This window comes from Temnothorax curvispinosus, unplaced genomic scaffold (assembly GCF_003070985.1).
Source record: "Temnothorax curvispinosus isolate PA1 unplaced genomic scaffold, ASM307098v1 QBEX01015926.1, whole genome shotgun sequence".
NCBI lineage: Eukaryota > Metazoa > Arthropoda > Insecta > Hymenoptera > Formicidae > Temnothorax > Temnothorax curvispinosus.
Window position 1 is genome coordinate 152012 of NW_020225706.1, and position 27276 is coordinate 179287.

The window sequence follows — 27276 nt, forward strand, 5'->3', positions numbered from 1 at the left end:
TTTTCCGGGGGAGATATTTTCCGGGGGAGATTTTTTCCGGGGGAGATTTTTTGATGGGGAGATTTTTTCCGGAGAGATTTTTTCCGGGAACTGATTTCCGGGAGATTTTTTCCGGGGAACAAAACGTCGGTTACGGTCGTTTTAGCAAGGAACAATTTATTTCACGGCGTTGTCACCATGCATCGCTGTCATCGCGAAGTGTAGATGGTAACCCATAGTAACGTGACAACAATCTTTTAATTGCGCTTAATTTAAGTGCATTTTTGAAAATGACATTTTATGACATTTTTTGATGACATTTCTTTGAGCTAAGTTGAAAGACTTTTTTCAGTTCTTGAGGACATGGACAGCGACATGGATTGAAAATAACATCTTTTTTTCTGTAAATCTTTTTTTATATGACATTTTCTTTCTTTAAATAACTGTCACAGTAAAAAGGTTGGTATCGACCTTAATTGTGTGTACAACTGCATTAATATTTCTTGGAATGAGAATGTAAATATTGTGAATATACTTGTAAATTAACTGTGGATTTTCGAAACGGGTTATTATTTACTTCATTATTTACTTCCTAAAGACTCATAGCCTTCAACTTTTTAATTAATCTTATAAAACCGAGGCATACATAAGGTAAGAATCAGAATTAATACAAGTCGACCGCGCTCATACCACGTCATCTTTAAATAATGTAAATTAAGAATAAATTATCAATTTATTAATTTGCGCATTCGTATAATAAAAGATTTCAAACGTTTTTTCTTAATACAAAGTTATTTATTATTCCTTTCCTCATTTGGAACTTCAATTATTGCCTATCTGACACTCACAATTTTGAGTTTACTAATTACTATTTCCGTCCTTGTCCCACCACATCATACACTGACCGATGGCAGCGACTCTTGCGGTCACAAAGCGAGTTATTTTCTCCGTCGCATCCCCCACCACTAGAGTTTCCAGACCTGTGTGTAAGACCGTGTCCTGGACATATTCAGGACGATCCTGAGGACGTCTTGTGCTATCTGGGGTTGAACTACGCAAACTCGAGGTAAAATTTGACAAATCTATTTACGTCGACATGTACATCCTCGACGTGTCGAAAGTCTGTTTGTACGAATTTCATCACGAGTATATGTCTCGCCTGTATCGCAACATGTGTAGAATTATGTACACCAATACGGGCAATCACAGTCTCATATATCTGATATATGTAGAGTGTGACGACGTGTATGAGAACGTGAAACGCGATATCGCTAGATTCGACACGAGCGATTACGCGACCGACAACGCGTACGGTATACTGCTCGCGAACAAGAAGGTGCCGGGCTTGATGAAGGACGAGATTAATGGCGCGATCATGACCGAATTGGTCGGACTCAGGGCGAAGATGTATGCGTTGAGGGTGGCTGGTGAAAAAGACTGTAAAAAAGCGAAAGGTGTCAAGAGCAACGTCGTAGCGCGTACTATAACGTTCGACGATTACACGAGGTGTCTGAACGATGAGATCGAAATGACTCGACGTCAATCCTGTATAAGATCAGAGTTGCGCGAGGTGTACACTATCCGCGAGACGAAAATCGCTCTGAGTCCGTACGGCGACAAGCGTTACATTATACCCGATTCGACCGATACGTTATCGTGGGGACATTACCGAATACTTTTATAACGTATGTATTGTATCATCCCTCTCTAAAAAAAAGCGTGCAAAGTCGATTCTCGGCATATATCTAAAAAAGACATGTAAAGTTGATACTCGAATCTATCGAAGTTTATTGTTGTCGCTTTTCCGCGATGCCAATTGGTTCTCTCGCTGCGTTTACTTCATTTGTATCTGTCATATATTTTGACAATTGTGTGTATCAAGGAGTTAATAGTGTAATAGTAATAGCATAATGTTAAAGCTAAATAACGCGCGCGAAGCGCGCGTCTGTGGTGTCTAGTGTATGAAATGTAATAGTATAACGTATGTGTTGTATGTATGTAGTATAACGTATGAATGTATGTATGTACGTGTATGTATGTATATATGTAGTATACCGTAACATATTGTGTGTATAGCCGTTATCGAGTAAAATGTTGACAATCAACTCTAAATTTATATAATAAAAGCAAGGATAATAACAAAATTGTTTTATCTACAAAATTATATAAAGTTTCCAGTATTACATAATGTGTGTGATTAAATGTAAGTTCTAGTATGGTTCCAAATGTTTTATTGCACGTTGCTATAAAATGAGACGTCTTACTACCGGCTGACAAACAAAGGACAATCCAACCCCGTGCTAACGTTGGTCAATACAGCAAGCGCCTGTATTGACGCTGCCATGAAATTTTGAATCGCTTGAATAACAGAGATTTCAAGCTTCAAAGTTCTCTTTTTTTTTAGATTTAAATTTCCATTTTATTAAGGACGTTCTGGCTATACAATCCTTGCCAAAAGTTAGCTTCCAATAAAAAATTACTAAAATGAAGACTTTGAAACAACTCAAAATTTTTTACATGTTAAAAAGGATTACCGTTAACAGTTTGAGTATGGTTTTTTGTCATTTAAATAATTAGTATTGTTAAACAATTAAAAAATAAAAAAATTTTAGCAAAAAGTTTTGAAACTTAAAATACAATATCAATGATGTATGTTTTACATACAAAAAAAGTTTTAGAAATATCTCACTGTTTTTATTTATAGTTACCGCAAAAATGTTGAATCTCCCAGTAAAAAAATCTTTATATAAAAACATATCTAAACATATATAATCATATAATATTATATAAAATATGTCCATTGTTTGGAGTTCACTTGTATATATTAGTTGCTAATAAGTTAATCGTTTGTTGTTTGCGTTAAATACTAGTCAATAAAAGTAATTTGAAGCGTTACCGTCGGTAATTTTAATTTCGTATTTGGTGACTCGCGCGGAACGTTGGCGGATCGCGCTCGATTAAAGTTGTCAATATTCGCGCGACTCACCCGACTCGTGCTGCCCGCGAGTGGCAGCCCTAATTATGAAGAAATTAGTACTCGCTCGCACCGTGCTTCACAGGTGCGCGAGCCAGAGATTCGAGTGCCGGAAGAGACACTCACACTTTGGACATTGTCGAGTCAACATCTCCTCGTGCGGACGTGATCAGTAACATCTCGGAAGTGATCCCTGTACCACGCATCAAAAGTTAACACGATCGAGTTAAAGTCGTGCCCGCGTATTATTTCGGATCTCACAATCAGTCGGAGACCGCCGCAGAGCCCTGCATTATACTGCCTGCTTGTCTTAACAATCTCTGCCTGCCTGCTTGAGCACGTGATTCGCACGCTAACGCCTTTGCCTTGCCTGCACGGCCCTCCCGCTATCACGGAGGGTTCACTCATAGCCAGAAGGAAGGACGAAATCAACAGCCATCAGGAGAGAGCCGGGCACCGATACGGTGAGTCGTATAATCGTTCGCTTTATCCGTTTGCATTCGTGAGGAAACGGTCCCTCTGGTCCTTCGAGTTTACACGCCTAGAACGTTCGCGAATCCGGCGCGATTCACACCCCTCCGAACACCATATATGTCCATACTATGTTTCTTTTTTCTCTTGTATAATCTCTGTTTGTATATACAAGAAAAATAATAAAAAAATTAGAAAATAATTAAAAAAATAATTTTTGCATTGTTTTTTTTTTTTTACAAAAAAAAAATAAAGTCAGTGCAAATGTAAAAAAATTGCTGATATATAATTATATATATATATAATCATGTTTTATATACATTATTACATTTATATATGATTATACATAATTATATGTAGGCAAATAAATAAACAATCCAAAAATTATCCTTTTAATTATTTTCTCATTCTTTTTCTTATTATTTTTCTTGTACGAGCAGAGATTATACGAGGGAAAAAAACATATGTAGACATATAAAGACATATTTTATATAATATTTTATATAATATTATATGATTATATATATTTTATAGATATGTTTTCATATAAAAAATTTTTTACCGGACTCCAGAAGGGGGATAATGTTAATTTCATCAACTTTAAACTTAAATAACTCTTAAATTGTTTAGTAAATCACTTACAAAATATTTTTAATTTAATTTAAAAGAAACATCTCAAAAAATTTCAGCCATTTTTAATATATTTGAAATACCTCCAGTACCTACATCCTTAAAATCGTTATAATAAATCAGCAATCGTTTAGTGGATTTGTTTCAATTTTTTTGCGGCACATCAGGAAGACTAAAAAAACAATCTCACAAATTTTTATCAACTTCTCACTGTTTTGAAGATATAGCCAGAACATCCTTAAACAAAGTTGCAGTTGTTTAAAATTTGTTTATTTTTTAGACAATTTTTCTTGATCCCGTAATCTACATAAACCTATATCTTATTCTATTTTGTTTTAATTATATTAAAACGTATAAATATAGCTACCTAAGTGCGGCGCTAAATACACCAGCCACAAAGAGACCAGGCAATCCTGGAAATTCTCCTAGAACGTTCATAACTAACAACGGTAATAACTGATCCTTAGCACGTGCCAGCTGTGTTACACAAAGATCAGTCAATATCAAATTTAATATTCAAATATGTTAAAAACTAAATATAAATGTTACCTTGGTCGTAAGTGGATCACATTCATAATACCAAGCATAAATCAGCATACCAGCATATCCACATATACTAATCAGCAATATAACTCCAATCATAAAACACCAAAGTGCTCTAAAATGCATAATTATTAAGAACATTGAGTTGAAAAATAATTATATAGTTCTGATGTAATAACTATAATAATTAGAGACTATTATAACTACAGTAAACCCTCGTTAACACAAACTCGAAGGGACCGGGATTTGAGTTCGTGTTAACCAGGTGTTCGGGTTAAAGAGGAAACACGAATTCGTTTGTGTTAACGAGGTCAACTAATAAAATTTAGTAGATAGTATTACATCTATAATACATTCTTTATTATTTATACAGCAACTTAAATAAAATATATAACTTTTACGAACTTGGAATCTCCACAACCAACCACTTAAACAATTAAAATTTTTGACACCTAAATTATCTGCTATAGATATCGCTTTTTCCTGAATTAGCGGTCCACTTATAGAAATATTTTAAACTTGCATATGATTAAACTAACTTAATAATTTAGTTTTGACATTTTCATGTTGTGCTCTGCAAATGCGTTTAGCTTTCGCAGTAACGGTTCCTGATGCAATTGTCTCATATTAGTTCTTTACTTTTTATTATCCTTGAGAGCGTTGATTATATTTAAATATTTAACAATCTCGGTTTTTAATCAACTTTTTAATCATTTATTTTAACTTCTTGTAATATTTCAACTTTTTTTTCAAATCAATATCAATACATGTCTGCTTTTGCTTGCTCATCGTGGAAAACTAACAAAGCGCTATTATTTTGATAAATGTGATGTGTAAAACAACATACATGATGATAATATCATAATATAATATTGTTTACATATTATTCAATACTTATGCGCGATTTGCGAGGATTAACCGAGAACTTTTCTCTGCACGGACCAAAAAGTTCGAAGTTCGTGTTAAGGGGGACGGTTGGGTTTGAAATTTCGAAAAATTTGATTTTTTGTTTTTTTACATATTCTGATAGTATGATTCTTTAAGAATATTTCCCAGTTTAGTTTTTTGAGAAATTCGCAAAATTGAGCTCAGGAAAGTTAAAAAAGTGAGCGTTGGCTGGCAAAGAGTCCGCGTTTCTCTAAACTTTAACCGTGTTTTTCTCGAAATGGCATTTTTCGCTAGTTTTGCCACGATAACTCACGAACGGCTGCAGACATCGACTTGATTTTTTTTTTTTTTTTTTTAAATAAAGATAACGTATTTCTTTATAAACTGAACCTATTTTAGCACACAAAAATTAATTTTGTATAACTGTTTTAACAACAAATAACTTAATTTTTTCGAAATTTTTTCTTTTTTGGCTGCCATTGTTGTAATCTTAACGTACTCTTTTAGACTTTAGGTTCAGTCTATAGAGGGAAATCTCACGAATAAAATGGCACCAAAAAATTGAAAAATTCCAGCTCGTACACCAGGAATCGTGGCAAGAACAGAGCAGTGCGCAAATCGCGCGATCGCCTTCAATCATCAATATCACCCTTAATTATTTATATTTTTGGAACTTTTACGTCTTGTTTAGTTCGTTAAGAAAGCACTAACAACTTGCTTTAAAAAAAATTTATGTATATTTATTTGTTTGTCCACAAACGATATTTGAATTTTACCCAATTTTCGGCCGTTCAAATCTTCTTACCAGTCCCTTAACCGAATTATGCGTTAACCGGGAGAAAAGTCCATAAAAACCTGTACAAGTCTGCCGGGACCCAAATTTTAGTTCGGGTTAACCGAGTGTTTGTGCTAACAGGGTTCGTGTTAACGAGAATTTACTATATTATAATTAGGGATGTGAGGGCGGCGGTGTGGTCTAGTGGTAGAGCGCCAGACTCGTAATCTGAGGAACCAGGTTCGCCCTGGTGAAAATAATTTTATTTTTCACGCAAAAATTATGCAAAAACTACAATTTCTTATAATATAATTACAACTTTTCAGGCTATTTTTACGTAATTTTTAAGTCAAAAGTACGTGATTTGGGCCATGTTTGTTTTTTTTTTCATAAATTTACGTAGAAATTTTTATGAATAACTACAACTTTTTGGATATACTACAAAATAAAATATAAAATTTACTTCTCTCGTTAAACATTATTTTATTGCTGAAAATCTTGATTACGTGCAAGTTTAATTAAATAAATTTATATTGTACTTAGAAAATTTGCTTACCACCGCTGGATTAGATCCTGAAACCCCTGGCTCTTGAGTCAGTCACCTTCCGCACTGTGCTACAACATTGATTGATGAAGACGTTTCGTATTGTCTACATATGTTACACTTATTGTTAACAGACGTACGGAAGGTGTCAGCTCTTAATAGGGTCATATCCCAGGTAGCGCACATGGTCTTTTTGACGTCAATTTGAGGTCATTTTTCGTCCAAGACGTCATATGTCATTTATATGACGTGTATTTGGCGTCTTATTGTGGACGAAAGTATGACGTCATGAAAAGGACATGAATTAGACGTTATTTTAAGACCAAACTTGGTACACAATTTTATTTTTATTTTTTGAGTTTTTCTTAATTAAAACAGACCCGTATAGCATGAAGCTTGCTAGAGAATGCAGGAACGTTACAAGTTGCAATGCAATGTTGTAGAGACAATTGCAACATTTCGTTGAAATATTAGAACAACATTGCAGAAATATTATAAGAATAATAGAAAATATAGTACTATAACTTACTCCGTGAACATATATGCACATACATAAAGTAAAGATTGATTTTTTTTTAGATTTGTTTCTTTAAATTAGATTTCTAATTATTTTTCAACTTTGATTCGATTCATTAAAAAAATTCTTTATTTTGTCAGGTAGCGTCTTTAGGTGTTCTCATATATTGTTAACATTATTATATTAATATTATATTATGTAGTATTGAAATGTATCGAGTTATGTTAGCGCAGATGTGTGTGTATCGCGTGTCGCGCGCGTGTCGCGATGCCGTGTTGCCATGCAAAGAATCTATTAGAAAGTCGATCGTCTAATGACAACAGAACGTTAATTTGTGGAGAGTCGTTTTTCGAAAGCAAGCGAGCAAAGGGCGTTCGTTGCCCAGGGAATAGTAACAGAGAAGCCTTCGAGCCGAGAAGTCGAATTGTAACGTTTCGCGTCGTGTGTAGTTTCGGAGTTTGAACGAGGCTCAGCCTCAGCGTAGATCGAACGAGAGTGTTAACGTTCCTTTTGTATCTCTCATATTCTGTTATTCTCATCCTATAATAAACATTATACTGTTCTTATATCCTTCGAAACATTGGATACCATCTTTATTCCTACAAACTTAGGGGCTCGTCCGGGATTGAGAAAGCCAGAACCAGGATTGAGAGAGAGACGAAACTCCATTGGTGTGATCTGTGAACGTGTGATGTGCTTGTGAAATCGTACGATGAAGAGGGTTGACGATTTCTCAGCGCAAGCGTTGAGAGATAAATGCAAGTCCTTAGGTTTGATTACAACCGGGACAAAAGCCGAGTTGTTTAACAGGCTTATGGAAAAAGACCCGAACGGCTCGTGGATTTCGGACAAAGAAAGACGAGATGATGATGCCCGTGAAACCGATGCAGCCGCTGCTGGAATGCCTTCCGGATCAGTGCAGTGCGATCAACGTGAGTTGGAACTCGCGAGGAAACAAGCAGAGTTAGCCGAACGAGAGCTCGCGTTGGCGCGCAAGGAGATAGAGTTGCTTCATATTCAACAGCGAAATCAGCCAGTGGACGGCAATTCATCGAGAGCGTTGTCGGTAACCGAGTCAAGGCGGCCTAGGACGGACGTTCAAGCTATCGCGGATTTGTTAAGTCCCTTCCATGGAAACAACGACTGCTACGAAACATGGGAACGGCAATTGCAATTATTGAAGACGACATACGAACTTGATGAAAGCGAAGCAAAAATTTTAGTGGGCAAGAGGCTGAAAAGCAAGGCGAGCAAGTGGTTCTATTCAAAGCCCGAATTTCTTCAGATGAATCTTGAAGATTTGTTAGCGCAGATGAGAACGATGTTCTTCCATCGACCGAGCAGAGTGGCTTTGCGGAAGAAATTTGAAGAACGTTCCTGGAAACGAGGTGAAAGTTTCAGCGAGTACTTCCACGAGAAAATGATACTTGCGAATCGAGTACCCATCGGGCCCAGAGGACATTGTGGACTATCTCATAGACGGAATTCCGGACCCGACGCTTCGTGATCAGGCGCGCATTCAAAAATTTAATTCGGCAGCCTCGTTACGAAAAGCGTTTGACAAAGTGATGTTACGAGGAAAGACGGATAGCGGCGCAATCCCGAAGAACGGCGACCAGAAGCGATTTGCCAAGCCCAGCGACGAAGGAGGTATAGCTACGACTACGACGCAGAAAGACGGCCATCAGAGAAGAAGATGCCATTCCTGTGGTGCAGCGACGCATCTCGCAGCAGAGTGCCCGACGAAAGAAAAAGACGTAAAGTGTTTCGAGTGCCGTGAGTATGGACATGTGGCCGCGCAGTGTCCGAAAAAGCATACTCCGAAAGTCGTGCCGAAAGAAGTGTGTAGCGTGTCGAGATCCGCGCGTAAAAAATATCAAAAGAAAGTTTTAGTAAACGGATTCGAGACCACCGCGTTAATAGACACCGGTAGTGATTTGACTTTGATGCGAGAAGACAAGTATATTAAATTAGACTCACCACCGTTCGAGCAAGTGAAATACGTTTTCGTGGAGTAGGAGCGCCGAATAACACAACGTTAGGTAGATTTTCCGCGAATTTGGTTGTCGATGATAATAGATTCTCAATAGACATTTATGTAATTTCCGACGATCTAATGCAGCATGAATTATCATCGGTGCGGATTTCTTGAACACCATAGATCTTAGAGCAAGAGAAGGAGAAGTAACGATTGCGAAAATAGAAAAAACGGTACAAGAGACTGACGTTGTTCCCGAAATCTTAAGTATCGATTACGACTGCGGAATGAACGAAGTTGACGTATCAAATATCGCGAATAAAGAGCATAGGCGCGAAGTTGAAAATTTAATTGAAGCATATAAGCCCGTAAAAACTCGCGACGTAGGCATTAAAATGACGATTGTAGTTGTTCGAAATCGAACTGCTGCCAGAATGATAGCAGAATTTCTCGAGCAACGTAATCGGATTATTTCGAATATTTCATGCTAAATGTATTCTCGTTTCGAAGAATAAGTGCCGTGTCTCCGAGAAGTTGCGAGAGATCATAAACAGTGTCACGCCGTTTCCGCGTGTACCGATACGCTCCCTTTGTCTCGGGAACCTCTAAGCGAGAGGTAAACGCTCGGGACACAGGGAGAGACAAATACCAAAACAGCTGATCGGTCGTCGGCCCCAAGGACTGCTGAAATTGTCGAGTGACGTACGTCTCGGGGTGTCGATTGCCGATTGGTCCAGCGAAATTTCGGAGCGCGAATGGGGAGGCGGAGTGCGAGCTGATGAAAGCTCCGGCCCTCCGCGCGCCAAGGAACATTCGTTTTCCGAGTCATATCGAGCGAAAGGTGATAATTGCTATCGACGACGATACCAAAACGATTCCGCGTCTCGTGTTAGACTTAGTCGACCAGCTCAAAGCGTCCCTTTTCGCTGCTCTCGGGATTCAGCTCGTGCTTCGAGTGATCTCCGCGCGCATTCGCCCGCGAGAATAATATCGAAGTGACGGCTCTCTCCGCGCGCATTCGCCCGCGAGAATAATATCGAATATCGATTGTAAAATAGCTGTAAATATAGTTTGTAATTATTGACTATTATAGACGTTTGTTATAAAAGGATAAACTTCATTGACCTTTGAACTCTAAATCCCAAGCCCATTCGCGCACAGTAGTCAAGGATAATCAACCTGTGTATCAGCGACCGCGACGATTATCCAAAACGGAAAAAGACGAAGTAAACGCGCATATTAAAGAATGGTTGCGGGACGACATTATACAGCCATCATTATCTGAGTACGCGAGTCCGGTAGTACTACCCGAAAAAAAATATTCGGTAATTATACGGGGCTATCGCACCTCCCCCGAAAGCACGGGGGGGGTGTGCGTGAACCTCCTCGGTTCGCGTGAAAAGTGTATGCGTGAACTATTTCGGGGCTACCGCACCTCCCCCGAAAGCACGGGGAGGGGGGGGTGTGCGTGAACCTCGGTTCGCGTGAAAAGTGTATGCGTGAACTATTTTGGGGCTACCGCACCTCCCCCGAAAGCACGGGGGGGGGTGTGCGTGAACCTCGGTTCGCGTAAAAAGTGTATGCGTATTAGTTATTTATGCCTTCCAATACTCAAAATAGCTGCTATATTTTCGAAACTTTTTTTGTTAATAACTTTTTAACGAATAACGAGCGACGGCTAAAACCTTCCGAAGGTCACTCAGGAGGGTGACCTTGACAACATATGTCAAGGTCAAGGTCATCGGAGGGTGGTCCCTATTACTGTATAATTACCAAATATTCATATATGATCATATATAATTATATATGATTGGCCATATATAGTCAGATATGGAAATTGGCCAGATCTGAGGATATATGATCTGGTATTATTGTATATGTTAATATCTGATCAGATATGATCAGGTATGATCAGATTGTGGTGGTCGCGCGCGCCCCTATCGAGACGGCAACACATTAGCCACATTTTCTCGCGAGCGCTCGTCCGCGCCGACATTAATATATAAACAAATTCGGTAACAACATCCATTGCCCCGATCGACACTATCACCGACGATCTCATCGGACGACGAGTTAGACGGGCATATAGTGGAGTGGCACCATCGCGACTCGCAGAGAGTCGCATGGTATTTTTGGGGATGTATCCTCCACTTACCATCATACATCCAAAAACATACACTCCTCTCCATCACTATCATCCATTACCAACACCGACATACGTATCCCCAAAAGATACGAACTGACACAGTTCAATCTGGACATATATATTTAAATAAGTTTCAGAACATTGTTATATATTTTCAAAAGTTATTTTTTAAGTGTGCCACTTTATTATAAAAGTAGACTCCACGATACAACTGATACAAAAATTGTGCCGCTTCATAGCGCGAGACAGTGTCGTGTCTTTTGATACCATTCTTATAACACTGTTGGTCAAATTTTAAATACGAGAAACAGATCCCATCGAATGCCATCTATCGGATACTTTGAGATGCAATATCTGATCTAATCATATATAATCTTATATGACTATATAAGTTCATATATGATTATATATGATTTTCAGTTTAAATTATAAGATATTATGTTTGCAAAATAATACGATTAATATATTTATTTATAAGAACTATAATATATATTATATAACAGTTTTTTTTCACGAAGGTAAAATTTCATTGTTTATAAAAATATTTGATAAAAATTAATATGTCAATTAAAAAAGATTAAGTGTCTTATGCAAAATTAGAAAAAAAGAAAAATTTAAAATAACAAGCAATGAGATGCCGTTTTTGGTCGAAGTGGATCTGGATGCTTAATAATATTTCACAATATCAATTATTATTAAATACATTTTTCAGTTTTTTAAACTGCGTGCCAATATGGACTTTGTCGGACTTAAAACACATATATATATATATATATATATATGACCCAGTCTGGTCATATATACATCGCGTCTTGTCATATATGATCATGTACAGTGCCGATATAGTTATGTATGACCATATATAATTATATCTGATAATACATGGCCAAACATTCTTTATATACGATCATGTAAGGCCAGATACGATTATGTATAATGTCATATCTGCTACACATAATAATATGTCTGACCATATATGAACTTATATGATCAGATCTTGTGTCATGTATAATATACGATCTGATCATATATGGCAATAGATAACCATATATGATTATATATGTTCTATAAAACTTATATCTGTTCATATCTTATTTATATATGAACATATATGAACATATATAAGTTTTACATGTTCATATATAAATATATACTGTCAGATATGAATATTTTTTCATAGTTAAGAAAAAAAACGGCGCGACGCGATTATGTGTAGACTATAGAGAACTTAATAAGAAGATCGTGAAAGATCGATTTCCATTACCGCTTATCGAAGATCAAATAGATTCGTTACAAGATGCCAAAGTTTTTACCACTCTTGATCTTAAGAACGGATTTTTTCACGTACCACTGGACGAGGACAGTCGTAAATATACCTCATTTATCGTACCAGATGGGCAATACGAATTTTTAGTAGTTCCTTTCGGATTGTGTAACTCACCCGCAGTTTTTCAAAAATATATTAATGCGGTACTTAGAGTACTTATTCAATCAAAAGTTGCTTCGAGTTATATAGATGATGTTATCATTCCGTCGTCAGACGAAGAAGAAGGCTTGAGACGATTAAAGATTGTATTAGAGACAGCCGCTGAATGCGGGCTAATTATTAATTGGAGTAAATGTTGTTTTTTGCAAAAGAGTGTTGAATACTTAGGACATGTTGTCGAGAGCGGAACTATCCGCCCCTCCCCGCGTAAAACGGAAGCTGTGTTGCGATTTCCGGAACCGAGTACTGTAAAGCAGGTGCAAAGTTTTATCAGCCTTACGAGTTATTTTCGAAAATTTATATTAGGATATTCATTGATTGCACGTCCGTTGACGAATTTGTTAAGAGCGAATGAACCGTTTCATTTTGGTGAAGAAGAAAAAACTGCTTTCCGTGAACTTAAAAGGTTATTAAGCGATAAACCGGTATTGTAATTGTACAGCCCGAATCGCGAAACAGAGCTACATACAGACGCATCTAAATACGAGTACGGTGCTATTTTAATGCAACGTAATAGTGACGATCGAATGTTTCACCCAGTGTATTATGCGAGTGGGAAAACCACGGAAGCCGAAAAAAAGTATCATAGCTACGAACTCGAAGTCCTTGCGATAGTGAAAGCATTGCAGAAATTTAGAGTCTATGGCTACGGTGACGCTACAAATGCTTTGGAGCGTTTTTCTTCTCCTTCTTTCTTCATTGAAAGAAAAGAAAAGAGGAATGCTTCGAAGCATTTGTAGCGTCACGTTGACCGTAGCCTATGTGTTAGGTATTCCATTTAAAATTGTTACGAACTGTCGCGCGTTTACGTTAACGATGAATAAGAAAAATTTATGTGTTAGAGTAGCAAGATGGGCATTGCTTCTCGAGGAATTCTCGTATACGATCGAACATTGGGCAGGGAAAAGCATGACCCATGTAGATGCGCTTAGTCGTAACCCGTTACCGAATGTATTTGCGATAGATGAAGACGATGAAGGATTAATTGTTAAATTAAAGAAAGCGCAGAGTAAAGATAGCAAAGTGCGACAAATTATCGATTTAGCGAATCGTGGTTCTACCAAAGATTATATTATGCGTGACGGACTATTATTTCTATTGTGTGATAACGATGTGCGATTAGTGGTACTGAAGCTTATGCAGTTACAAATAATACGGCGAGCTCATGAACAAGGGCATTTTTCGACTAACAAAACAGAGCTGTTAGTAAAAAGAGATTACTGGTTTGCGAATATGCGTGCGAAAATCGAGAAAGTAGTATTTAATTGTGTTGAATGTATTTTAGCGGAACGGAAGAAAGGTAAACAAGACGGTTGGCTACATACGATCGATAAAGGCAGTGTACCGTTGGATACTTATCATATCGATCACTTGGGTCCTTTGCCGTCTACGAAAAAGAATTATCGACATATCCTTGTAGTTGTAGACGCGTTCAGTAAATTTGTTTGGTTTTACGCCGTTAAAAGTACATGTTCATCAGAAGTAATAGATCGACTTAAAAAACAGGCTGTGATTTTTGGAAATCCGAGACGGATTATTTCTGATAGAGGCACCGCCTTTTCATCTCAGGAGTTTAAAGAATATTGTAAGCAAGAGAATATCGAGCATGTACATATCATGACTGGCGTACCGCGATCTAATGGTCAAGTAGAGAGAATCAACCAAACTTTGATACCTTTATGCTAACTAAATTGACGACGCCGAAATCAGATGAATGGTTTAAGTATTTAGATATTGCGCAACAGTACATAAATTCGATACCGAGTAAAAGCACGGGATTTACACCGTTTAACTTACTTTTAGGAACGCATATGCGCCTTAAGAGTAACCCGCGAGTTAAAGAATTAATTGATTCAAAGTTAGCTACTATTTTTCAGAATGAAAGAGACGAAGTACGACTTTTAGCGAAGCAAAATATTCTTAAAGTTCAACAGGAGAATCGGAGATATTACAATAAGAGACGTAAAAAACCCAAGCAATACGAGGAGAACGATTTGGTAGCGATAAAGCGAACTCAATTCGGACCCGGAATGAAATTAGTGCCGAAATACTTAGGTCCTTATGCTATCAAAAATTGTCTGCGTAATGATAGATATTTAGTGAGTAAGGTCGGAGAACATGAAGGTCCCCTACAGACCTCTACGTCAGCGGACCATATGAAACCTTGGGTGGATGATGCGGAGAATTCTGACCAAGAGTAACCACAATTGTGATGGCAGAATAGCCGAGTGTAGTATTGAAATGTATCGAGTTGTGTTAGCGCAGATGTGTGTGTATCGCGTGTCGCGCGCGTGTTGCGATGCCGTGTTGCCATGCGAAGAATCTATTAGAGAGTCGATCGTCTAATGACAACAGAACGTTAATTTGTGGAGAGTCGTTTTTCGAAAGCAAGCGAGCAAAGGGCGTTCGTTGCCCAGGGAATAGTAACAGAGAAGCCTTCGAGCCGGGAAGTCGAATTGTAACGTTTCGCGTCGTGTGTAGTTTTGGAGTTTGAACGAGGCTCAGCCTCAGCGTAGATCGAGCGAGAGTGTTAACGTTCCTTTTGTATCTCTCATATTCTGTTATTCTCATCCTATAATAAACATTATACTGTTCTTATATCCTTCGAAACATTGGATACCATCTTTATTCCTACAATTATGTTAAATATACGAATTTTATATTAATAATTATTGTACATTAATTGTAATTATGTTATTATTTTTAATATTTACCGGTTATTATCATTAAACAATTTTTGAACACTATAAAGATATGTTATATAGGAGTATTAGCAACAAGGAAGCGCCAGAGTCAAAGGGTCACCACTAGTCCGTTCGATCATCGATGTCAAGCAACGTTAAGTGCGGTACTGACTTGGATGGGTGACCGCGCGGCTGTATGCACACACGACATATACATAATAAATGTATTTTCTTTTTTTCTTGTTTTTCTAAAATTCTTAATTCACAAAAGCATAACGGCATATACATACCTTTAAATGACTTATATTTATGTCATTTTTAGAGCATTTTTAAAATTATTATAAATTTACGTCATATACTGATGTAAATTTGACGTCATCCGATGACGTCACTTATGCTGTGACAAATGGCCGTCAATATAGGGTCATTTAGACGTTATACTGACCGTCAATTTGACATACGTTCTGGCGAATGCGTACGTAAAAAAGACGTCTAATTGACGACGTTGTGCTACCTGGGATAGATATATTTCTTACAAAATTGATATCGAATTGATAACTTATCGACATCGAATTTGACATTGAAAATCAGCCGATTTCAATCAAATTGTTTTGGCATCAAGTTGCTTCTTTCTAAGTTACTTTGTTACTTGTGTCCAAAACTCTAAAAATTTTGTCTAAAATTAAGAGACTATGGCCGGTATTTATAGTCGGATCTTATTTCAACTTATGATGCCAAAACAATTTGATTCAAATCAGCTGATTTTTTATTATGTTAATTTTGATGTCGATGAGTTTCCGGTGAATCGACGTTGAATTGACGTCGATTCGACATCAGCCTTCTCACTAGATAAATACTAAATATGCGACATGTTCGACATTGGCCTAGTTTACACCGATCTTTTGATACGCGTATCAAATAGTATATTTGAACTGATCAGCCAATAATCAGATTTATTAACTAGTTATTTACTATTTAATACGCGTATCAAAAATGATCGGTGTAAACTAAGCCATTTTTACATCAGACTATGCTGAAATCTACAACTTTCAATAAGATCTGTTTCTATTCCTGCACTGCTGAATTAGTGCACACTGATGCAATATAAGTTAGAGTGGGACAAGTATACTTTGTTTATATCTTACTTTTAATCATAAAAATATTTTTAGAATATTGTAGAAAGTTGTAAATAGTTGTAATTTTTACAATAATTTGCAACTTATACAAATTACTACAATTTTGATAAAAAATTTTGTTAGAACGTTATAGAGAGTTGTAAATAGTTGTGATTTTTACAATAATCTACAACTTCTACAATTTACTACGTTCTCATAAAAAATATTCGCAGAATGTTGTAGATAGTTGTAAATAGTTATGATTTTTACAATAATCTACAACTTCTACGATTTACTACGTCTCATAAAAATGTTCGTAAAAAAGTTGTTACAATTTTCTATTACTTTTTACAACTTACTACAATTTATTATAATTTACCATGAATTTCTACAATTTTCACAAATTTTGTGATTTGTTGTAGAAAATTGTAATTTTTCATAAAAATACGTAAATTGTTGTAAAATTATTTCCACCAGAGTCGAGTCCACTAGAGCCATGAATCATGGAAAAGTTTTTTTTCCGAAAAAACCGCGCCCCTCCGTGCAAGATGCGGAGAAAACTGGGCTCCGTCTTTCGGAAGAGACGTTAAACCGTTGGTCCAAAGGAGGAAACAGTAAGGTAGTGGATGAATTGGAGGTTAGGGTTGGGTACGTCCCTTCAAAACGCCCTTTAAGGTCCCTTGGGGTATATAAAGTAAAATTCTTTATCTTAATTAGGGATGTGCCGGATACCCGGTGTTGTGCCGGGACCGTGAGTTGCTCTCAGGGTCAGCACAGGATTCGGGAATCTCGGGTCGGAGAAGAAACACTCGTCACGATGTATAAAATTACAGCCCAATATATTTCTCTTCTAATCTTTAATACAATTCCTTTTATTTTAATTATGATACTCGCGAAGTTACGATCTTTGATATACGCGACGCACGTTATTATTTAATAGTTGACTGACGACTGCCCGCCGCTCGTCGGAAAGGCGGGCGCTTTATCCACTCGGTGTTGCTGACTTAGTTGTCAGCATTTTTGATACCTCGATCAAAGGTCTAACGGACAAGTGGTGTCCGGGATGACCATATTTGGTCATTCCCGAAACTTGTGCAGATCTTCGCGTCAGCAGTCTTCGTCGCTAGGATCGGATTTCGTATCGGAGGCACTTGGTATTGCCAAGTGCATTAATTATTCTTAACTACGTTGTGCGCTCACAACATCCCTTCCCCCGCGGAAAAAGAAAAACTGAGATATTCAAAGTTTTTTGTTATTTATTTATTAGTGTTTTTCTTTTTCTTGAAGGGTTATAATCTAATTTTCTTACTGCAAGTATGTATGCTGTGGTTTCCCCCTTTAAATTTTTAATGATTCCCCCTTTTTTTATTACATAAATGATTACAAGTATAATGCTTACTACGGCTATTATTATGGTCGCGGACCCTACAGGATACACAATATTCTTATTTGCAAAAACGCTTGTTTGGTTATTTTCCACTTATTTTTTAATTTCATCTAGACTTAAACTTAACTTTATCAATTCCGACGGATCTTTGATTACTGGTTCTAGCTTTATTTCCTTTTCGGAATCTAATTCGTTGTCTAATGTTATATTTTTTTCTAGGGTATTAGTTACATTGAATTCTGGTAAATACATTTCTACATGTTTAGTATTGATTCGGTTTCTAGTTTCTAAAATTATATCTGGTGTAGTTATTTTACAATTATCGCGTAATGTTATTTTTCCGGTTTTTTCAATTTTAATTTTATTTTCTGGCAATTCATTACATTGTATTATAATTTCCGATATTTTTGGAGTGGAATATAACCATGTTTGAGGTTCGGCTAATGTTATCCAGAATGTTACATTAGAAATGACGTGACGTTGTCTACGGTTTTCTACGTATCTAGGCGCTTTTACAAAAAGTTGCACCTTGCTTGGTGCATTCGCAGTTACAAAATACACGGGAAAATATTGGTCGCATAGTAGTTTCTCGCGTACATTTATTTAAATCGCTTTCTTTTAATATTATATAATTATGATTCTCTCGGTTTATTCCTAATAGCGTGTGTGAAGGTTCTAGTAGGGTAAACACATTATGGTCGTTGTATATTGATACAGGTGTAATTTTTATTAATTTGTATACCGGATATGCTATTATAGGGAACGCGAGGATAGTGTACATATATGTTCGAATGGTCGTAATACGCGCTTACGCTTACGTATCTTTGGATCGTATTCCAGTTTTCGGTCTGGATTTTAAATGGAAAGTTTAATCCTCTGGTTAAGTGTGAGGTTGCCTCCTTTAATTCTACGATTATATTCTTTAATGGAAGTACGCGTGTAAGTAGAATGTCATTTTGTGCATATGTTAAATAGTCTGTAATATCGTTTATGTCTGTCGTGAGGTCAGCTAGGATAGCGGTTAACAGTATTATTTGTTTGTCTATTTCTTCTCGGTGTATGAATTGGTTGTGTAGTTTTCTGGTGACGTTTGCCAGTAAATTTTCGTTGTGGGACAGCGTCTGTTCCAATTTTTCCATGTGTCCTAATGTGGAGTTGATGATCTTCAGCTGGTTCTTTGCTGCATGCTGTAGCGTCTCTTGCTGATTATTAAGTATTTGTAATTGCTCGTTGATTGTTTTTGCGTCTTCTGCATCCATGGTACCAAATAGAGTTTTACTTATTTCTCCAATGGCATTGATTAACCCTCGCTTAATTACGGGTGACTTGTAAATTGTTTGTAAGTGTTCTAGGGCGCGTGTCATTTTATCATTTTCTCTCTTATTGGTCCGAAGAGCAATCTGGCATTTATTTTTGACGTCTCCAGTGGCATAACTGCAAAGTTCCTCGGTATTCTCTAGGTATCTTTGGAACTATTGGTGTCTGATTTTTAATGCGGTTACGTCTATTCGTATCGCTAATTTCCACGTTGCTTCCGTTTGCTGCAGGTGTCCGATTCTCTCGAAATAGATACCTAGCTCGTTGATAAATTGCGTCACTTCGTACGGTGGTACGGACGACGCCGACGCTCCTGTTGTGAGGTGCTGATAGAGGATGAGAAAATTTATAACAATGCGTAATTTTATTTCTCTTGAAACGTCAGATTTTTTATTTACTTTCTCTTTATGCTTCTCGAGGTGATGTCCCAGTTGGTTTCGAACGTCGGTGTGCGTTCGCCCGTAGATAACGTCCAGTGGGCCCAGGCTTCGTACGCGGGTGCCTATTTTGTCGGAGCGGTCGTAGGTTGCGGCTTCTAGCCTCTAGGCTTACTTGGTCCTGTATATCGCGCACGGCGCGAAGAAGCTCGACAGAGCGGTCGAATTCCATGGCTTATGCACGGTTCATGCGGTCCTGCATGTCGCGCATCATGTTCAGGATGTCGTTGAGCACGGAGTCCCGTGCTCCTGGACCTGTTTGCGCCGCTCGGCTTTGGTCAATTTCGGACGGTCGCCTGTTAACCGAGGGTCTGATTCTCTCTATTTCCGCGTTGACCTGCTCGGTGGTCACCGGCACATTTTGAATCTCGCCGCGGTTTATATTGTCCGGATTCGCTCTTCCTTGTTGGCTCATTTTGTTGGCCCGAGGGGTATAATCCTTTTCTGTCGGATCAAATATGCTGCTATCGTATGACGTTAGCGAAAATTCTCCTCTCTCGCCCTATTCACTCCAACGTTTTTTTCGCCCCAATAATCCTCCAACCATGCACTTTCGAGTCCCACGTGTTTTTTATAATGTTAATAGCTTTGAAAAATTCCCCAAAAATTATTATAATATCTTTGTACCTTCGACTAAAAATCAATGTAAAGAATATTTGGAAATCATTTATTTAAATATTTTTTGACAACAATTATATGTTGACAAACACACGTTACGACTCATTTTACTTAAAAAATCATAACTCACGAACAAATTGACGAAGCTTAATGAACCAAAACGCAAATTAAAGCTAAAAGTAGTGCAGATGAGAAAAAAAATATGAGATAATTATTAATTAAATAGGAATACTTAATTTTGTCGCCGCAAATTTGGTAATTTTTAAATGGTACAGAAGGACTTTAAGGACTTAAAGAATGCTAGAAAAAGAATTTCTGAATAAGAAAAGGCGAATTTGAAGTGTGACAGATATTTTTTATGTAAAAAAATTAATTTTTTTTTATAAACGTAGCTCCTCCCCACCTCTTCCGCCTGCCTCTGAGCCATAATAGACCTCTGTGGAATGTTAAATTTTTTTTTTTAACGACAAAAATATTTTAAATACGGTTAAATTATACACAAAAATACATTTTTATCGAAAAAAATGCTCATTTACCTTTCACACAACACTGACGTAATTCTCCAACCATGCACTTTCGTGTCCCACCGAGATTTTGATTGTTCCCCGTTTCGAGAGTAAATGAGCTAGGACTTTGAAATTTTTACCTGAGGTTCCCTGCCACAATAACTTTTTTCGGCGTGGAGGGGATTCTTTCACGATCATTTGTTTTCCGGAACAAACGACTGTTAGAAATTCGTGGGACACAAAAGGCATGGTTGGAGCGAATAGGGTTATTGTCCGATATACCGGACCTAAGTGTGGGGTCTAGTCGTAGTACGTCACTGTCGTTTTTGCTATTGTTCGCGTTATTATGTTCGCGCGCTAAACTTGCGTCTACTTCACCGAACGAAAATTCTCGCTCTACCAGGACGTTTGGGTGCAGTTCCGGCGCGTTATCGTCTGTAAATCGCGAGTCTAGATTTTGTCGCACGCGGTCTAAAGCTTCGCTATTTGTATGTCTATTGACACGTATGGGACTTCGCGAGCTGGATTCATTCGCGCGCCGCGCTGGTTCGCTATAGAGGAACGACGCGTTTCGAACGGGGCGGAATGGCGTGATTTCGCCTCCTGACATGTATCGCCTGTTCACGCCGTACAAATAAACGCGTTACAATTGTTTTTCGACTTACATTTATTGTCGCATGTTGCTCGTTACTGCGCTGGTTGTTGACCGTCGCTGCGTGTCTTGGCTGCGGGGCCGGCGGGTCACCGTTGTGGTAGGTCGGCGCCTTCTCCGGTGTCGCTGATAGCCGCTACCGGGTGCTTCCTTTTTCTGGAGCGGGCCGCTACCGGATGCTTCCTTCCTCTGGATCGGACTGCTACCGGGTGCTTCTTTCCTCTCGAACGGGCTGCTACCGGGTGCTTCCGTCAGGGCTGATTTCACCACTTACACTGTTTCGCTTTTTTCTTTCAGGCGAATATTCGTGGCGGGGACACACGCGACGGGAACGTTCTCCGATTGCCGAGATCCCACCGCTGCCACCAATTGTTGTGCCGGGACCGAGAGTTGCTCTCAGGGTCGGCACAGGATTCGGGAATCTCGGGTCGGAGAAGAAACACTCGTCACGATGTATAAAATTACAGCCCAATATATTTCTCTTTTAATCTTTAATACAATTCCTTTTATTTTAATTATGATACTCGCGAAGTTACGACCTTTGATATACGCGACGCACGTTATTATTTAATGGTTGACTGACGACTGCCCGCCGCTCGTCGGAAAGGCGGGCGCTTTATCCGCTCGGTGTTGCTGACTTAGTTGTCAGCGTTTTTGATACTTCGATCAAAGTTCTAACGGACAAGTGGTGTCCGGGATGACCATATTTGGTCATTCCCGAAACTTGTGCAGATCTTCGCGTCAGCGATCTTCATCGCTAGGGTCGGATTTCGTATCGGGGCACTTGGTGTTGCCGTGTTGCCAAGTGCATTGATTATTCTTAACTACGTGGTGCGCTCACAACACCGACAATTATCCAATATCTAGCTAATTTGATTACTTTTTTATAATCCGGCTATCTGGCCGGATAGTTAATCTATCCAGCCAATCTATTTAGCCAATTCTGCCATTTTCACAATTTGATCGGATAATAATTATATTTAAAATTTAAATTTTAAATATAAATAATAAATTAATGACAGATAAAATCGTATACAGGATATCCCAAAAGTTGCGGATACGGAGTACAGAACGCGATTCTTTATGTTAAAAGAAACAACTTTTTTTTAAGCAAAATTGCGTCTGACAAGTAATTTTTGTAGCAAAGTAAGTTAAAGTTAACAAATAAGTGCTCTTGTTTATGCGCTCAGAGCCAGCGCACGTATCCTCAATCGCTCGTATCTAGTCCTTGCTCTTTTTCTGTATTATATCTGTTGAGAAGAAGCCCAAAGGGAGTCCTCATGTGCATGGGCGATGAAAACGGGCGATCGTGAACGCTTTGATAGTCTTCTTCTCCTCTATATATATATATATATATATATATATATATATATATATATTTGATTGATATATATATATATATGTCAGTCCGCCTTTACACTAGCGTCACGTAACATATCTTTTTACACGTCTTGTATTCTACATTAAATATCTGATCTTTAAAAGAAACTGTATTACTCACTTATCAACCTAACGACAATATCGTTTAAAATACAATAAAAGTTAACAAAATAAATTGTTTGGAGCTTACGTGTATATATTAGTTGTTAAGTTAATCGTTTAAGGTTCGCGTTACACATTAGTCGATAAGTTGCTTTTCGTATTAGCGTGTATTTGTTGAAGCGTTACCGGTAACCTAAATTTCATGTTTAGTGACTCGTGCGGAATGTTGGCGGATCGCGATCGTTAGCATGTCAATATTCGCGCGATTCATCCGACTCGTGCTGCCCGCCCGCGGGTGACATCCCCAAATAATGGGAGAAATTGGTACTCGCTCGCGCCGTACTTCACAGGTGCGCAAGCCGGAGAGTGCCGGAAGAATAACTCATCGTTAAGTCGTCCGAGAGTACACACCAGCCTCTAACATCACTCACTGTTCGGATGTGATTGAAGTAACACGCATCATAGAACCATCGTAATACGCACATCCTCGAGTTAACTCGCATTGAAAGCAACGTCAGCCCGTACGGACATTCGAGTCCGCAACTCAGAAATTCGACGAGTGCATATTTACTGCTTGCCTTGCCTGGTCTGCCTGCTTAATCTTTGTCTGCTTATCGCACGTTCAACCCATGCCTGCCTGTACGGTTCCTCCCGCTATCACGGAGAACTCGCCGGCCAGAAGGAAGGACGAAATCGACCACCAGGAAGGGGGCCGGGCAACGATACGGTGAATCGCCTAATTATTCGCTTTTTGCTTTTATTCGCATTCGTGAGGGAACGGTCCCTCTGGTCCTTCGAACATTTCGTAGAAAATTCGCGAATCCGGGGAGCGCCCCATACCCCCCCGAGCATAAATATTGCTTATATTCCTTACATAATAAATAAATAAAAGAATTGTCTGATTCTGTGACATTGAACTATTTGAAAATTTAAAAAATGTAAATAGTAATATGCTTTGTGCCTGAGCGTTCTAGTAAACTATTCCTCAAATTTAGTGATACTATTCAACTGTCATACATAATTGTGCAATATTTAGAATAATAGAATGCTCAGCACACAAAGCATATTTATATTTTTAACTATTTACATTTTTTTAATTTTCAAATAGTGCTACGAAATCAGACAATTCTTTTATTCATTTATTATAAAAAAAACATAAGCAATATTTATTTTTTTTAATTTTATCATATTTTAAGTAATATAATACAGAAAACTAGGTACGAGTAACTGAGAAGCGTGCGTCGGCCCTGAATGCCACATAAACGAGAACGCTCATTCCTTAACTTTAACTTACTTTGCTACAAAAACTACTTGTCAAACGCAATTTTGCTAAAGGAAAAAGTTGTTTCTTTTAGCATACAGAATCGCATCCTGTACTCCATATTTGCGAGTTTTGGAACTGTATAACCGTGTAAAAGGTATACTAATATAGTATATATTGTGCACCAAGGGGAGAAAGCAGCGTTTTTCAGACGAGTGTGAAGTTTGCCGCCCGAGCCGAAGGCAAGGGCGGCAAATCACACGAGTTTGAAAAAGCTTTCGACCCGAGGTGCGCACAATATTTTTCACAACACTTTTACGGAAAGTTCGACTTCCATGCCTAGAGAGGGGCGAGAGTGGCCATTTCACGCCAGGACTTACTTTCCTCCCTAGGGAAGAAAATTGATACTTTCCGCCCGCTATGCCGCCCCGGCGAGAAATTGGTCACTTTCGCTCCTCTCTACAGACATGGAAAGTCGAACTTTCCGTGGAGGTGTTGTGAAAAAAGTATTTATAGTTACGCTGATTATATTTGATGAAATATAGATCATCAAGATATTTTATCATTTTCATCAAACATTTGGCCCATCTAACTAAATACTTACATCGTTTAATTCTTGACTATACAGGGTGTTCCATTTTAAATAGTGCATTTTAATATCTCTTCTATAACTCGTTATAGACAAAAATGTTTCAGACAAAAGTTGCATGATTTGGAGAGGGCCAATAGACGATCTTATTAGATATTGGGTCTAGGGCCCGGTATTGGGCCCAGTAGAACCCAAGTTAAATTTTTTAAATTGAAAGCTTTATTTTTTATTGTTACATCCTGCGAACTCTACGATTTCCCTTTTTCTCGGAAATTCCTATGCACCCGAGATAGCCCTTAAGATTAAGATAAATAAACCGAGCACGGACGGATCAATCGGCGAGTGAGCTTTGATCTCTTTACATTCCTTTTTGATGAACAAACTACTTATTTGCTTGGGCAACTAAAACCAACCTTCCAGATGACGAATTACTGACAGACGGGACGTACGTGACCAGATTCTCATCAACCTTGTCGGGTCCACAACTATAAACCCGGCGACACGACGCGCCAAAGGGGCCTTAATTCCAGACAAGGTTTGATGAGGATCTTTATTGCATTGAGCGAGCTTTCTAAAATTGCTCGTACGTTGTTCCGACAAACAGAGACAAAGCCTTAGACGTGTCTGTAAATACACGTGGAGGAAGTTTCTGTTTGCATTTAAAATTGAGAGGTATGCATCGTCTGTCAACATAAAAACAGGGTCGCGAGATAAAGAACCCTAATAAAGAGAAATCGGCGATAGTCGAAAAACAAAATGAGTCACTGGAAAAAGCGATGGGTTGCACCCCCAATAAGACAGTGGGGGCTTTACAAGAAGACTCACCAATAAACAGCCGTAAAAATCGATAACCGTCTCTAGCTCTCCAGGATAGGCAAAAACTTAAAAATCCAGCTCTTGGGTGAAAAACATCCCGCCAATGAGAAATCCTTTAAACAAGAATTAGAAACAGCCCGCCAATAAGAAATCCTCGAAACGAAAACCAGACACATCCCACAACAAAATCCACTCCTTCCATCCTTTGAATTTTCCTATATAAATCGCGACATCACGGAGCTCCCTCTCTTCCAGCTCCTTTAGACAGTTCACTTCTTCACACCGGTTCATCTCTTAGATCAAATTCTCTTCCCTCCGGTTCATTTCTTCAGTTCAATTTACTTCACTTCTCTTCCGTTTTACGAACAGTATCCCATTCAAATCCGATCTTAAGTTTTAAGTTAAATTCTGTGCGCAAACTTAAACTCATTGAGTATCGACGAGAGCCTATCCACAGGGCCCAAAGAGATCTAACTATTCTACTTCAATTTGATCAGCGCCAAGTAGTAAGTCGTATATACGCTTCTTTTTATTACTCTTATTTTCTTGTGTTCGGAAAGTCTCTCGGGTACATGTTCCTTCAAATCCTCTGGACCCTTTTGATTTCTCATTACTCCTGAATTAGCTGATTTATTGACGAACTCGGAGTAATCTCCTTTCCCTATTACTTCCGAATTAGCTGATTTATCGGCGGACTCGGAGTAATCTCCTTTCCCTATTACTTCCGAATTAGCTGATTTATCGGCGGACTCGGAGTAATCTCCTTTTCCTATTACTCCCGAATTAGCTGATTTATCGGCGGACTCGGAGTAATCTCTTTTCTCATGCCTCAGTAAAATCCAACATAATAGTTATTTTAAAATTAAATGAATTATATTTCCAATAATGTTCTATTAAACGTCAATTAAATCGACAGAATTGACGGAACAAGCTGGTTATGGAATCAGTAAAATCAAACATCTTAAGACCTTAAATAACCTTAATCTTATTTCAATGGCGGTATCCTTATTTTTCATGCATAAATTCTTGTCTCTCTGTTTTCACCCCGCAAACATCTCTTTATATTTTATTTTAATTTTAATTGCGACTTAATTTAATTTCAAATACCAACATACACCACATTTAGCTAAACCATTATGTAATTCCATACCGATCTCGATTGTAATAATAGCGGGCAGGATGTCCATTTCCAAATAGGTTTTCCCTTCAAAAATCACCCCCGCACTAATGTAACACCCGCGAAGAACACACACACGTTACACATATATCCGACATTCACACTTATAAATGTATTCAATTTGGGTGATTTCCTTTTGGACACGTAAAGATTCGACACCGCTTGATTAGACACGCACTATTGGACACGTAACTATTTAACACCGCACGATTCGACACCGCACGATTCGACATCGCACAATTCGACGCGAACATTGCACGATTCGACACCGCACAATTCGGCACCGCACTATTCGACACGAACA

At 38.2% G+C, this 27276-nt stretch overlaps 1 protein-coding gene across 2 annotated transcripts in view; it reads right to left on the minus strand.

Moving 5' to 3' along the window:
• Positions 1-27276, minus strand: part of LOC112466152 (sodium-coupled monocarboxylate transporter 1-like) — an 81083-nt gene that overhangs the window by 22160 nt on the left and 31647 nt on the right. For both annotated transcript variants that reach the window (XM_025034084.1, XM_025034085.1), the window contains exons 2-3: positions 4604-4712; positions 4422-4531 (exon numbers count right to left, since the gene is read on the minus strand). In XM_025034084.1, the coding sequence (XP_024889852.1) occupies positions 4422-4531; positions 4604-4712 (219 nt within the window). The remainder of the gene's footprint in view (positions 1-4421; positions 4532-4603; positions 4713-27276) is intronic.